The sequence below is a fragment of the Diabrotica undecimpunctata genome, chromosome 3 (assembly GCF_040954645.1).
Source record: "Diabrotica undecimpunctata isolate CICGRU chromosome 3, icDiaUnde3, whole genome shotgun sequence".
NCBI classification, from domain to species: Eukaryota; Metazoa; Arthropoda; class Insecta; order Coleoptera; family Chrysomelidae; genus Diabrotica; species Diabrotica undecimpunctata.
The window spans coordinates 70,411,900-70,427,657 of NC_092805.1; the positions used below are offsets into that span (position 1 = coordinate 70,411,900).

Here is a 15,758-nt window from a genome sequence, read left to right on the forward strand (position 1 = left end):
AAATTCTGAGGAAAATAATCTAAATCTACTTGCTCACCGGAATAGATATCTGCGTCGACGTCGCTATGCGTCTGTCCGCATTCTTGTCTATCGCAATCATTATTATATAATTCTTCAACTATAATATTCGGCTTTTGCCCATTATTTTGAAAATAGTTTCTATTAAAATTATTTGTTCTTCTGTTGAACGTTGAAGGGAATCTAGAATTTGTGGAAATATTCATCGGTTCCGGCTTTGGGGCGCGATGTTGGGGAGTTCGATTTGGTCTGAAAACATTCGTATTTCGGGAAGGTCCAAAGACTTCAGAATTAGTTGGGAGTCTTTTAGGGGGTAGCTGTTGAGGCTGTACATTAATAGGTTGGCGAGGCCATTGGAAATTTTGAGGATAATTATTATTTGTATTAAAGTTTGGATTTTGGGGAATAGAAGAATTTGTTTAAAAATATTGATTATTCATGGGATTATAAAATTGCCTGTTTGGATTAGGAAAATTCTGATTTCTGAAATTGCCTTTATTTTGGTGCGACTTATTGTCATTATTACTTGAATAAAATTTCTCGAAATTCTCAAATTCATTTACATAAGCTATGGCGTGTTCTAAAGAAGCTGGTGCTTTTAAATGCATATTATTTTTTAATGTGCCGGTACAACCCGTAATAAAAGTGTTTAGTGCTGTATTTTCGCAAAATTGTATGAAAACAGCCTTTTGATTTACATCAAGATTAGTATCATTGTTAATTCTTTGTACTATATTACTTACTAACAATTGTAATCTATTTCCAAATTCTAATAAATTTTCATTTCTTTGTGGCCTATTTCTAGTAAGTTCTTGTGTTAAGGATTGTAAATTACGTTTATCAGAAAAACATTGTATAAGCGCGGCTTTTAAAAAAGCCCAATTATTTAATTCTACCCTATTTCCTACCATAAGCTCAGCTTTTCCTATAAGTTTTCCTTGAATACATTCAAAAATGTGATCATTTAATTCTTGGTCATTATATGCTCTATATGTAGTAATTAAGTTATCGCAAAGATAAATAAATTTATTTAAAGTATTAGTATCTCCATCATAAGGTCTAATATTTGAAATTTTTGACTTAAATAGTTCCCAATTAATGGGACGATTAGCTTGAACAGTTTGGTTAGTTGCCATTTTAATATTTTTATTATCTTTATTCTTCCTACCTTTAAAGTTAATCTTTAGATTCTTAAGAGATTCTACCAAGGAATCAGCGTCAATCATAAAATGAAAATATCGTCTAATAAACAATGTCTTAACAAGCTATCTTCCGAATTTATGAAAAATAAATAAGGAAGGCAAGAAGGAACTTGGCACTCACCTCGATAGTCTTTGCCAACTACTTCTCCAAATTCGTCCACCCAAATGAAGGACTGCTGTCATTGAAGGGCTGCTTTCCAATGGGGGCTGCTTTCCACTAAACGGAATGTTCTTTGGATTTGCACTTAAGGCGTTGAAACACCAAAGTCCCGAAAAAGTCTGCTTTCCGATAGATACGAAATTCACAGATTCGCGACTCGCACAAATCCTACTGACTGCGCCAAATTTAAATTTTAAAAAATTAAATTTGTTTTTAAAAATATTTTTATTTCTAAGCTACAATTTTAATGCATCTAAACTGAACAAGACCAAGAATAATAATGATTTTTACAATGCAAATAACAAAGAAACAATACGACAACTTCTGGGGAAACTGCAGAGTAAGCCGCAGGTGTTGGTTGCGATTCTGCCAGGTCCGGACTTTCGTACCATGTAACTCATAATTCAAACTTCAGACCTATTTTAATACATGGATGTGAGTCATGGAGAATGACTAAAACAAATAAGGAAGCACTTCGAATATTTGAAAGGAAAATAATCAGAAATTTTTATTTAACCCCAGTATCATAACTACTATTTAAATGGGAATAAGCCACAATTAGAGGTTAAAGTTAAAGTTAAAGTTAAATGAACATTTCATTTGATTGCAGATTCGTGGAAAATCGATCAACTTGGAGATAAGTTGTAGTCAGCGAAGACCTACCCAGTGTTGTAGCGCTACGTATTGATAATGATAAAGAGAAAGGAGAAACAGTGACAAAAAGCAACAAAAATGGACTATGGAGCAAAGCTGCTTCAAAATCTTTGATTGGAGAGGATTTAAATGAAAGTATAAGAAATACAATGGATGATTGATGGATTCGAGAAACTTGAGACTTGAGAAAGGCACTCTCCGAAACAGTTGTAGTGATAAGATAGAAATAATTTTGTAGAAGTTTTGCTGTTTTATTGTTAAACAAAATGGAATTAACATACGACATTATATACGCTAAAATAACTAGACAACTTATATGATACGGACATATATGGAGAAAGTTTAATGATACAATAATCTACCCAATATTTGTTATGAGTAAAAACGATATGAATAAACAAAATAAAGAAATCCATGGCAAAAGGCAAAAAGAGTAATGATTTAAAAATGAGAGAGGTATCCTGTGGATAACATGTGCTTAATTAGGAACGAATGGAGATGAAGATCAGAAGACGACAAAGAATGTTTTAAATTGATAAATGTATACAATTTTTAACAATGTATATTTATAGGTCATTATTAGGGCCAACGCTAATTTTATGTAAAATAACACTTTTCAAGTTGGATCGGTTACAGCACGGTGGAATCAAATACACCCAAAGTTAAAAACTATCGATGTTTATATGAAAGATGAAACCTTATGGCACATGACCGTGCAATCTTGACACCTACACATTATCACATAATTGTGAACGGTATATTGTACCTAATTACTAAGAAGTTTGTTATTTTATTCTAAGAATAAGTTTAATAATTTACGGGAGATTTAATGTATTTAAAATTTTACAGGATCCGGTATCGTAATAAGAAGTCAAATTTCACTACAACTCCATTAAAACGTGTTAAATTTTACTTTGAATATTCTTTTTGTGAATATAATAAGTAAAAATACAGTAAGTTTCATCTTCTTATTGTGCCGTATTCTAATTAAGGTTAGCGATTACTTCTTTAAACGCTTCCCATAAATTATTATAGTTTAAATTTAACTACTTTATGAAACAAATATTGCACGTCATAAATTGCAGGAATTAAAAAATTACAAAGCTCTCCTGTTTACAGAGTTTCTTTTAATTTTATGTAGTTTATTATAATCCTACCGAAGGGCTTCTACTTTCTTAAACTGTTACACGACTACTCTACTAGATGTTAGTACATTTAGGGACTAAATGTTTAAGTGCATATTCATTTTAACAAAAAATAATCTATATATATATAAAAGAAAGTCGTGTTAGTTACACCACTTATAACTCAAGAACGGCAGAACAGATTTGGCTGAAAATTGGTAGAGAGGTAGCTTAGAGCCAGGAGACGGACATAGGATACTTTTTATCCCGTTCGACAGCGTTCCCGTGTGACTTGACATGAAACGTCAGTCACTATAAAACGTGGTATAACAAAAAAGAATCAGACTTGGAATAACAAAACGCAAATGACAGCTATGTAATTGACGTAAAATGACAGCTATGTAATGACGTATGGATGACAATTTGATATTTGTAAGAAATCAATATTAAAACTATTTCTATTAAATAAATAATTAACAAGTGGATTGAAGTGAAGTGAAGTTTAATTAATAATGCCGCGACCAAGACGATCGAATCTTTCCCGACAAAGGCGTAATTGAAGTGAAGTGAAGTTTAATTAATATTGCCGCGACCAAGACGATCGAATCTTTCCCGACAAAGCCGTAATGCAAGAAGAATACAAAATACTGCAAATGAAAGGACTGAAGAAGAACAAGAAATTGCACGTGAACAGCGCCGCGATAGTATGGCTCGACTTCGTGCTTCTCAATCACGAGAGCAAAGTGAAGCAGCCCGTGAAACAGCTCGGTTGGCAATGCAGAATCGTCGAGCGAACAACAGAAGGCAACAAATAGATAATTTGCGACGCAGAACAAGATATTTAGCTGATTTGAATCGAGCAGCGTTTCGATACGATTGCAGCAATGATTACAGCTTGCATCCTAGCGTTTTGCATTGGGCAAATGGACGTTGTTTGCGAGTATTGTGGTGCATTAAAGTTTTCCGGAGAAACGCCTGGATTATGCTGCCTTAATGGTAAAGTAAAATTGCCAGTGTTGACTCCGCCACATGAGCCATTGTATTCATTGCTTTGTGGCGAAACACAAGAATCACGCCACTTTCTTGCAAATACTCGAAAATACAATAGTTGTTTCCAAATGACGTCATTTGGGGTAGACATTATCGAAGAAGGAGGATTTAATCCGACATTTAAGGTATTTATTTTTGTACTTACATAGAATGTAGTTAAAGAATAACTTACTTTATCTATTGGTATGTATTATATTTGCTAATACTGAACTCTACTCTCCCACAGAAAAAGTGTTTATAACCCAGTTAATACTGTCTGGTTTTTATTTTGTAGATACAAGGACAGATTCACCATCGAATTGGATCATTACTACCTTTCGAAGATACACAGAATAAATTTTTACAAATATATTTCATGGGCAACATGGAAGAACAACTTGATCGACGCCTAGGGATCAATGCAGGAGTGAAGCGAGCAATTATTCAAGACTTGCAGTGTCTGCTTCATGAACATCAAGTGTTGGTCAGGTTGTTTAAGAGTGCTTTAGAGCGCATGCCAAATGATGACTATAAAGTTGTCATCAAAGCTGATAAACGACCATCTGGAACACACGAACGCACATTTAATGCTCCAACAGTAGACGAAGTTGCCATCCTGATTGTTGGTGAACAATTGGAAAAACGCGATATTGTGCTTACACGTCGCGATACTGGGCAACTGCAACAAATATCTGAAACTCATCGATCATATGACGCATTGCAATACCCACTGATGTTTTGGCAAGGAGAAGATGAATATTATTTTAATATTAAAATGATAAATCCATTGAATCTTAGTATCATATCTTAATATCTTAATATTAAAATGATAAATCCATTGAATCAGTATCTTAATAATGGTTAATGTCTGTATTATTTGTCTTTGAAATGGTTAATTATCAAATTTTTAATTTCAGGTGAAGAAACTACAAAGAAAGTTAGCTCAATGAATTGTTATGCATATCGTTTGATGATTCGTAAAAATGCTGACAACTATTTGCTGCGGTTTCATCGATTGTTTCAGCAGTATTGCGTTGACATGTATGTAAAAATAGAAACGGAACGTTTAACATTTATTAGGTTGAACCAAGCTAAACTGCGTTCTGAGGAGTACATCCAGTTACTTGATGCAGTTAGTACTGAAGGAAATGCAGCTAATATTGGTCGATTAACTATTCTGCCGGCGACGTACATTGGTAGCCCACGTCATATGCATGAATATGCACAAGATGCAATGACATATGTTCGTCATTACGGCCGGCCAGATCTCTTTATTACTTTTACCTGTAATCCAAAATGGATAGAAATTACTCAATTGCTGCTTCCCGGACAAACATCAAATGATAGACACGACATCACAGCACGTATATTCAGGCAAAAAATTCGGTCCCTATTATTATTGTTAAACAACGCGTCTTTGGAGATACTCGATGCTGGATGTATTCAATCGAATGGCAAAAGCGAGGCCTGCCGCACGCACACATTCTTATTTGGTTAGTGGAAAGAATTCAGCCTGACCAAATAGATGATATCATATGTGCCGAGATTCCTGATCATGAAGTCGATCCAGACCTACATGATGTTGTTACTACTAATATGATTCATGGACCGTGTGGTGCAATCAATCCCCAATCACCTTGCATGGTCGATGGAAAGTGCTCTAAACGATATTCACGGAAATTAACGGCGGAGACTGTCACTGGCAACGATGGGTATCCGCTGTATCGGCGTCGATCACCAGATGACAACGGTCGAACTGTCACAACGAAAGTGAAAAGAATGGATTTCGTTGTCGACAACAGTTGGATTGTTCCATATTCGCCACTTATTTCTAAAACGTTCAAGACACATTGCAACGTTGAATACTGCAATTCAGTTAAGTCCATAAAATATATTTGCAAATATGTCACGAAAGGCAGTGATATGGCGGTTTTTGGATTGCAATCCTCAAATACCAACGATGAAATTTCACGCTATCAAGTTGGTCGTTATGTGAACTGTAATGAAGCGATTTGGCGTATATTCGCATTTCCAATTCACGAACGTCATCCTACTGTTATACATTTGGCGGTGCATCTGGAGAATGGTCAACGAGTATATTTCACGGCTTCGAATGCTACGCAACGTGCTGAAACACCTCCAGCAACTACATTGACCAGTTTTTTTTGCAATCTGCCAAAGCGATCAGTTTGCACGAACTTTGCTTTACTCGGAGATGCCACGTTATTATACTTGGAATGCTTTATCCAAGAATTTTCAAAGACGGAAGCAAGGTGATGCGGTTCCTGGGTATCCAGATGTGCGTTCTACTGATGCTCTTGGTCGTATGTATACAGTTCATCCAAAGAATGATGAATGTTTCTATTTGCGGTTGTTGCTGGTAAATGTGCGTGGGCCAACTTCATTTGAGACACTACGAACTGTTAATGGTGTAATATTCCCAACATATCGTGCTGCATGTGAAGAAATGAACTTATTAGAAAACGATACCCATTGGGATACGACAATCGCTGAAGCCATTATCTCTGCATCTCCAAGTCAGATACGCACATTATTCGCTATCATAATTTCGACATGTTTTCCATCAAACCCATGTAACCTGTGGCACAAATACAAGGATAGTATGTCAGAAGACATTTTACATCAAAGTCGTGTCAGTTCCAGAAATCACGATATTGAGATGGATGAGGAGATACATAATCGTGCTTTACTCTTGATCGAAGATATGTGTTACCTCATTTGCGGTAATTTATTAATCAGGTTAGGAATGCCAGCGCCAAATCGTGAAATGCAAAACACTCAGCAATGGCCAAAGTTTTAGCGGCATCGAAAATCATCATCTGGGACGAATGCACAATGGCGCATAAACGTGCATTAGAAGCACTTAACCGAACATTAAAAGATTTACGCAATGACTCGAGATGTTTTGGAGGAGCAATGATTTTACTGTCTGGTGATTTCCGCCAAATACTGCCAGTAATTCCAAGATCTACGGCTGCCGATGAAATAAACGCTTGCCTCAAATCGTCAAATCTATGGCGCTATGTGAAGAAACTGCAGCTGACAACAAACATGAGAGTTACATTGCTTAATGATACATCGGCTGAAGATTTCTCGGAGCAATTGTTGACTATCGGTAATGGTATATATATATATATATATATATATATATATATATATATATATATATATATATATATATATATATATATATATATACTCGTATATATAAAATGCAAAAATACTATATATTTGTAATGAATGAACTCTGAATGTGTATAAAAATAACGATTTGTCACGATATTTCCCTATATTATGAAAATCAAATGTTTTAAGAATTTTAAATTGTAAGAATCAAAATTATCGAGTATAATTAAAATTAAAATAATTAAGCTATTAGATTTGAATTAGCTGTAGACAAACTATTACTTTTTTAATTAAAAAAGTATGCAGAATAAAAATCTTTCAAATAAGTATTGTTAAATTTGAATCTTAAGTTTCTTTAATAATTTTTTTAATTTATAAAAAAATGCACTGCTCTAAATGATAATTAATATTCAAAAACTTACAGTTTTATCCCGACGTTCACTTGTATGTTTCTGCTTTCTTCTTAGAACTGCAACTAGAACTGGTGAGCTGGATCTCTGGATGCTACTAGATTTTTCTGCTGGAAACTGGATCTCCAAACTGATGGAACAGTAGACTTAAGGACTGCTATTCAGGTTCTCTTGTAATCAAAGGCTCCCGTAAGGCTCCTACCCCTAATTTCGGTGCTTTCTGGCCTTTTTAATTTCTTTTTTCTTTTCTCCACACTTCGAATTCGATCGTCGATCTTGTACGGAACTGGGATACAGCTATTTAGGTCGCTAAGTGTCGTCTCCTTCAAAGCTCCAAACCAATTAACGCCCTTTGGATTATGTTCTGTCGAAGGACCAATTGAAAGATTCGAACGTAGATTTGAGGTTCGAATTGGTTTGTAAATGCCCTTTGTCCGCTTCTTGTCGATCGACGATTATAGGTATAATAAAAGGTTGAAGTTGGGGAGTAAAAGTGTTGATTTATTGACAGCTACTGGTAATTACACAATATGATGTTCGTTAGGTAACTACTTATGATTGTCTGTGCTCAAATGAGCTCAAATCCCCAATTTATAATCTCACAAATATTTCATACCTCAGCACAGAGGTTATTGCTTCTATGATACTAACCAACTTTTGAACTATTAGCTTACATTACAATTTAATCTAGACCATCATTGCAACACTTAGGAAGTTCAATTAGAAACAATATATTATTCGACAATTCATTAACAGGTGAATGGACTTTAATTATTAAAATATTACTCGATATCATTTTCACAATGTCACTTATACACGGTGAAACTATAATAGATTAAATAGATTAAGAAATTAAGAATAATGTGAGATTACAAATTAAGGGGTTAATTTGTGATTGAACATATATATATATATATATATATATATATATATATATATATATATATATATATATATATATATATGCTGTCACTATTTTTCCGGGTTTGACTCCGCGTTGTAAAATGCTGGTTTTCTTGAAAACCATTGTTTTGGCTTTTCAAGAAAACCAGCATTTTACAACGCGGAGTCAAACCCGGAAAAATAGTGACAGCACATATAGCTCCCGCGGAAACCTCAAAACAAACATATATATATATATACATATATATATATATATATATATATATATATATATATATATATATATATATATATATATATATATATATATATATTCAATCAAATGTCAATCTAATTTACTAACCGTTGCACGTCATTATCATTGACAGAGATCGAAGTTGACATAGTTGTCAAAGTATAAAAAAATCCTGAATCCATTTTAAATCAAATGGGTCACAGTTATTGCAAAAGTAATTAAATATGTAAGTAAATACAAACAAAACAAGAGTTAAAAAATAATCTTGTTAAAAACAATTTGAGCCGCTTGTATGCGTCGTATGTAAAATGGAATACTTAAACAAAAACAACACTTTTTTCATTACTTCTTAACATTGGTCAATACTGCAACTGTCAAATAAGTGTTACCAATTTATGGCAAAATATCACCTTCGTTCGATTACAGTTACAGTGTGTTCCGAACAAATGTTCTTCATAAAAACGCTTTATAATGTATTTATACAAATTAAATAAAACATATTATTGTGTATTTCTTTAAGTTAACATTAATAGAAATCTTTAAATATTATTTCTACGCGTATATAATAAAATATGTCTAGTGGCCGTAATGCCAGTGTACTCGGCAAAGTGATTCTAAAAAGAACACACCTACCGCCTAAATATTTCGTGTTGGTATCATGTGACCTCACGAACTATGACGCGGGTGACGTGCAACGGTGAGTAAATTAGATGAAGTATATGTATTTTACGTTGGGAGGTCCAGCAGTTCTTAGCACCCACAGATGTCCTTACTTTTTTGAGTAATTCCTAACAATCAGCAGAAAGAGTTTTACTACTCACGACACTACGTTCTTTAAAATTTTTCTTCTGATTGAACACTTTTGCTTTCATCCACCTGTTTATAAATACAACGGCGACCGGTCTTGGCCTTTTATCATAGTTCACAAACTAAATTGGTTGGCAATGTAGGTATATTAAGTTGTGACGGGTAGCTCTTTCAAAGCGACAGACTCAGTAAAACACAGGTTGAAATAAAAATAAATCTATTAATTTCAACGTATATACAAAAATAAAAATAAAATGTATTCTATGTTCCCGTCTGGGTCCAGCGAAAGTGAATTCCCCGGCGGACGCCTGTAAAAGAAAAATTATTATTACTAACAAAAAAAAGGAATACGCGAATTCAATCGCACGCAGACTTATACTCGCTTCCACCTCAATCCAGCGGAAGCGCCAAACGCACTCGCAATCGAAATATTCGGTTGTGCAGATCCACGCTATACAGTAACGTTCAATGCACAATACCCACGGCTTCTGCTTGATTGAGGACAGAGTATAATCCTCACTACGGAAGTCTCTCTGTCCGGGTCGGCTCGCAGATTCAATACACCAGCGAGCCAGGGAGCCTAGAGCGTTAGCGACAAGACTCCTTTTAATTCCGCCAGTCGCTCGTCTTAAATAGCCGCGCCGGATCCCACCTCGTCGTCTTGTCGTGGAAATGGGTGTGTGATTATCGACACTCCCACAGTTCGAACTGTTGAACGTTCAGCACATCGTTACACCTCCTTCTCTTTGGAAAAAAAAAGTAACATACCTTTTTTTGTGTGTGACGTCTAAAGCCTTGTGATGCCATCTATGCCTCGCCGTATCTTTACCACAATCTTCCTTGTTTGATGTTGATGAACTGAATTCTGCTTGCTAGCATTGCCACTTAAATACCGTTTGATTGTGGTGAGGATTGGATTTCTGTAGTAACATCTCCCCCCTCCCATGGTTTTAAATCTTTTATATGTGCCGTTATCTGCTTGCGGCTACTACTATCGACCAATTTTAGTTTTACTATTACTGGTGATATTACTGATGTTACTATGTATGGTCCTGAGTACTTTGGCGATAGTTTGCTGTTGAAAGCTGCACTAGCCGATGATAGATGGTGTTCCTTTTTCATGACTCGATCTCCTGGATGTGGCCGCCTGTCTCTTCGTCTTAGATCGTAATGTTTCTTTTGGTCCTCGAAAGAGTGTTTCATGTGCACTTTCGTAAATTCTCTTAACGCTTCTAACTTGTTTAAGTTCTCTGCATACCCCTGTATACCTTGGCCGTTTGTCGCCCCTGGTGTGTCTAATTCTCTTCCGAAATTAAGAAGCGCTGGTGAAAATCCTGTTGAGTCGTGTCTTGACGAATTTATGGTGTAGCAGAATTCTGGTATGAATTTGTCCCAGTCTTTATGGTTATCCTCCACGTAAGTAGCTATCATCGTTTTCAGTACTTTGTTCATTCGTTCTACTGGATTGCATTGAGGTGAGTACGACGGTGTTAGAATGTGATTTATGTTATAGGACTTTAGGAACGCCTTAAACTTACCGCTTGTGAACTGCGCACCGTTGTCCGAGATGATTTTCTTCGGGATACCGAACTGCATAACTACCTTTGATCGTAGAGTGTCATGATGGAGTTTGTAGATGCTGCTCTTATTGGCTGGGCGATGATCTATTTGGTAAACCGGTCTTGCATGACTATTAAGAAAATGTTCCCTTTTGCAGATCTTGGGAATGGTCCCATTAAATCAACTGAGACAGTATGCCAAGGCTTTTCTACAGTGGACGGTTGCATTTTACCGGCTGGTTGCATTTGCGACGGTTTATATTGGAGGCATTTCGTACAGGCTTTAACGTAGTCTGCAATTTGTTTGAAAATTTTAGGCCAATAGTACTTCTGCGCTATTCGGTAAATTCTTTTTGCAATTCCTAAATGGCCTGCTGTGGTCGAGTCATGATTTTCCTCCAAAATATCTTTCCTTTTATATCTTGGTACGCATAATGTCCATGGGTTATTAAACTTTGGTTCGGCTAAATTACGGCTGCTCCAAACGTGTTTATATAATTTCCCGTTTGATATTTATAAATCCGGGTAATCGTCTGGGTTCTGGAGTACATGCCTATATAAATTATCGTACCAATTGCATGATTCCAGCTCTGATGCTAATAATTCCAACCCTGGTTCTTCGTTCTGGTTTTCTTGTGGTTGTCGTGACAAAACATCTGCTACCTTGTTGGGGACTCTCTTTCTATATATTACCTCGAAATCGTACTGTTGCAGTTCTAAACTCCACCTGGCTAACCAACCTGACGGGTTTTTAAGGTTTTTCAGCCATTTGAGTTACTGATGGTCTTCTGATATGACCTTAAAATTGTATCCTTCTATATATGGCCTCACTTGCTTTATCCTGTACACGATGGACATTCTTTTTCCGTTGTGGAATATTTTGTTTCGGCCGGTGTGAGGGTTCGACTAGCATATGCGATTACTTTATACTGGAAGTCGTATTTCTGTGTTAGTGCAACCCCAAGTCCGCAGTTCGACGCATCTGTTTGCAGGTAAAATATTTTCGAAAAATCGGGGAATGCTAATACTGGGGCCGATGTAAGATGTGATTTAAGCTCTTCAAACGCGTTTTCCTGCTTATCGGTCCACTTCCATCTTATCTTCTTCTTCAGAAGCATGTTTAGCGGTCCTGCTATTGTCGAATAGTTCTCTATGAATCGGCGGTACCATGATGTTATTCCTAGGAACCGGCGGAGTTGACGCACATTTCTCGGTGCTGCAAGTTCAGTTATAGCGTTGGTTTTCTCCGGGTCAGTTTTTATTCCTTCTGCTCCAACCACGTGTCTTAAGTATCTGAGTTCTGACTGGCAAAATGTGCATTTCTCGAAGTTCAGCTGTAATCTGGCCTCTTTCAGTCTTCGGAAGACTTCATGTAGGTGATTTAAATACTCTTGGTGCGTCTTAGATATTATTACGATATCATCCAACTAGGCAAACGCGAATTCCATATCGGGAGGTATTACCTTATCCAGTAGGCGTTGGAAAGTTGCACCTGCGGAATGCAGTCCAAGGGTTGTTTTGCTTCTTCTAGGGGTATTTGAAAATATCCCTATTTCAAATCGGGGGTTGAGATAAAATTTGCTTCCGTAAGTTTATCCAGAATTTCCGATATTGTGGGTAACGGATATGCGTCCTTATCTGATAGTTCGTTGACTTTCAGTCTGTACGTCAATGCAAAATCTGTACGAGTTATCCTTTTTCCTAACTAGTACAATCGGTGAACTCCACCGATCAGTTTGACTGGATCGCACTTTTTCTTTAATTTTATTTCGTGTTTTATTAAGTTGGTGGGTCCTGTTATGTTCTCAAACTCCCTTAGTTCTTTTCTTAGGAATCTTTCTAACTCAATATTTTGAGTGGAGTCTTTTAAAGTGCTACATGTCTTTTCTTGATGTTGTATGTATTGTTTGGTCGTATGTTTATCGAACTTAAGGATGGTTAATGGTTCCTGAGGAATTCCACTCCTAGTAAGGCATCTTCCGTCAACCCTGGCATTACTATGAATGTTTGTCGGGTTTGTAACTTATCGATCTCGCAGTCAATTGTTAACTTCTGGTTAAGCTCTATTGACGATCCATTTGCTAGTCTTGTTCTTCCGCTGTAGCTATCTAGAGAGTCCTTGTATATCTGAGCTATTCTATCCCCGACGTAATTTTTAGTGGTTCCTGTGTCGATGAGCGCTCTGTATGTTCTTTGCCCTATTTTCAGTGATGCGAATAGTCGAACGTCATTGCTTGCTGGCTGTGTAACGGCGAAAACGAATGGAGTCGAATCTTGCCTTACAGACTGGGACGACTCCCTGTTTCTCCAGTCTGTACTTCGTTTTCCTGGCGCCTGACACAGCAGTCTCTGTTGTAAACCCCTTCTCTGCCGCAACGCGAACAAAACTTTTTGCATGGGTTTTTGCAGTCTTTACGGCTGTGACCTGGCATCTTGCATCTAGAGCATGTTGTTTTGGCATCGTTCTCTGCTTGGTCCGTACGTCTCCAGTTTCCACGACAAATCTGATTTGCTCGGGTCTTTTCGTCTTCTAAAGCTTCGTATTCTTGGGCTAAATCTTGTAATTCAGCTAAGTTTCCGAAATCCCGGCGGCGAGCATAAAGCTTATATTCTGGTAACAAATTTTTGTATATCCTTTCGAGTTCTTGGTTTCTGGAAAACGATCCTTCTTGTGTGATTATTGTTTGAATCTCCGTGATATATCTATCCACTGGTTCGTTTTGTCTCTGTTTTCTGTTTCAGATTTGCTCCTTTAGTTGTAGCAAATATTCTCTGGGATAGAAAGCTTTTTTAAAATCTTCACTGAGATCCCACCTCGTCGTCCCGTCGTGGAAATGGGTGCGTGATTATCGACACTCCCACGGTTCGAACTGTTGAACGTTCAGCACATCGTTAAAAAGTTTATTGTTGATTCGATTTTTGTAATAATATCTGGGTGGTCTTCCTTCTCTTTCCCATCAACACCATGCTATTTTGTCTTTGAGGAACAAGTTTTTGTATTTGATTTAATTTTGCTTTGGCTGAATTAAATAATTCGTACAAACTTTACTCAAAATTATTTATAAAATCTATTTGGGTACCTGAGATATTACTGGTTACTTGAGATTTTAGATCAATTATACCTTGTTGTAAAGCTTCTTTAAGTTTTTAAACATGTGCAAAACTTTTATTGGCTATTTCAGGAGTATTTTTTTTGATGGCATTTTCTTTAAACTTATAATAACTATACGTAATACCACAGAATACACCAGCCAACAAGAAGCGAAAGCTTTGTCGGTACCTTTGATGTTCGTAGGACAGAAATTTCGGAGAGAGAATGACAGTTAAACTACTTAGTACACTTAGAAAAATAATGAAGAAATTGTTTAAAACAGTAGTAAAGTTAGTGTTACACTGAAAAACAAAGTAATTATTAAAACTAAAGTAGTACTGTTTTGGATGAATTATATTTTTTTTGTAAAATTGAATATAATCCATATATCAATTCTGTACTAATAAGTAAAAAGGTCTTAAGTCAAAAATATCGATTTGTTTTTTTTTAACAAACAAATTAACGTACTAAAAGTATTTTAGTATTTTAAAAAACCGATAAAAAGTGATTGAATTTGAGAGTTAATTTTAAACTAGAGATGAAAATCACTCGATTTCTATTATTTTTTGATGAGATCATGGATCTAGTCAGTCAAGAATGGCCGGAGGTGCTTTTCGAGAGGACACGTATGTGTGAGGGTAGTCTCCTTGAATTCGCTGGCGATGTGGCCATTACAATAACAGCGGACACGGCAGATGCCGCCATGATCGGCAAGCTTTGGAAGAGATACCTGTGGAACTGCCAGGAGTGCCGGTAATTAGTGATGCCAGCGGAGGAGTAGGAACAATGTTCTCGAGAGTGGGAGTAGTTAAGGAGGATGGGCAACAGGTGTGTGTTTAAAATCGTTTCAAAATATTTTTATTCTATTGTTTCAAAATATTTCTATTCTATGTACATATATGTAAATTCTTAGACCTAAGTTTTAATTTGCCTAGACGGCAACCCTGTCAGCCCTAGGCAAAGTCATTTCAAGTTTATAAGAGTAGTATGTTTCCATATGTTGCCATAAGAGCACAAAATAAAGAACGTGTGAAGAGATTTCATTTTATAAGTTATTTCTTCACCCTATCGACCAACTATTTACCACCACGATTAACCAGCGACCACTCAATTTAATTCAACAATTTAAACATACAATTTTTTGGTCATTCGTAGCCGGATTCGGTGGTAAATCGTAACAATTTCAATTTTTAAATCATCAATTTGTTAAAAGTAAAGCAAGATTAGGAAAGTTTCTATTAGTGCATCTGTGCCTTTCAACCCATCAGAGAACGGGACAGCGAGTCAAAAGAACGTTGACAAACACGAAGCGGTGTTCCTGTGGCCAATTTGCTGAGCGATTGCAGACGCGCATCCCTGAAAAGCTGTAAGTCTGTTCCACTTATATACCATCTTAAGATAAATCCTACCCTTAACCTT

The 15,758-nt window shown here is 36.2% G+C and overlaps 1 protein-coding gene across 1 annotated transcript; it reads left to right on the forward strand.

Annotated features, from left to right (window-relative positions):
* The first annotated feature begins 5,624 nt into the window (after positions 1–5,624).
* On the forward strand, positions 5,625–6,464 carry LOC140435860 (uncharacterized). Its single transcript, XM_072524576.1, has one exon. It carries the CDS (start codon positions 5,625–5,627, stop codon positions 6,462–6,464), a length of 840 nt encoding a protein of 279 aa, XP_072380677.1.
* Positions 6,465–15,758: the final 9,294 nt, after the last annotated feature.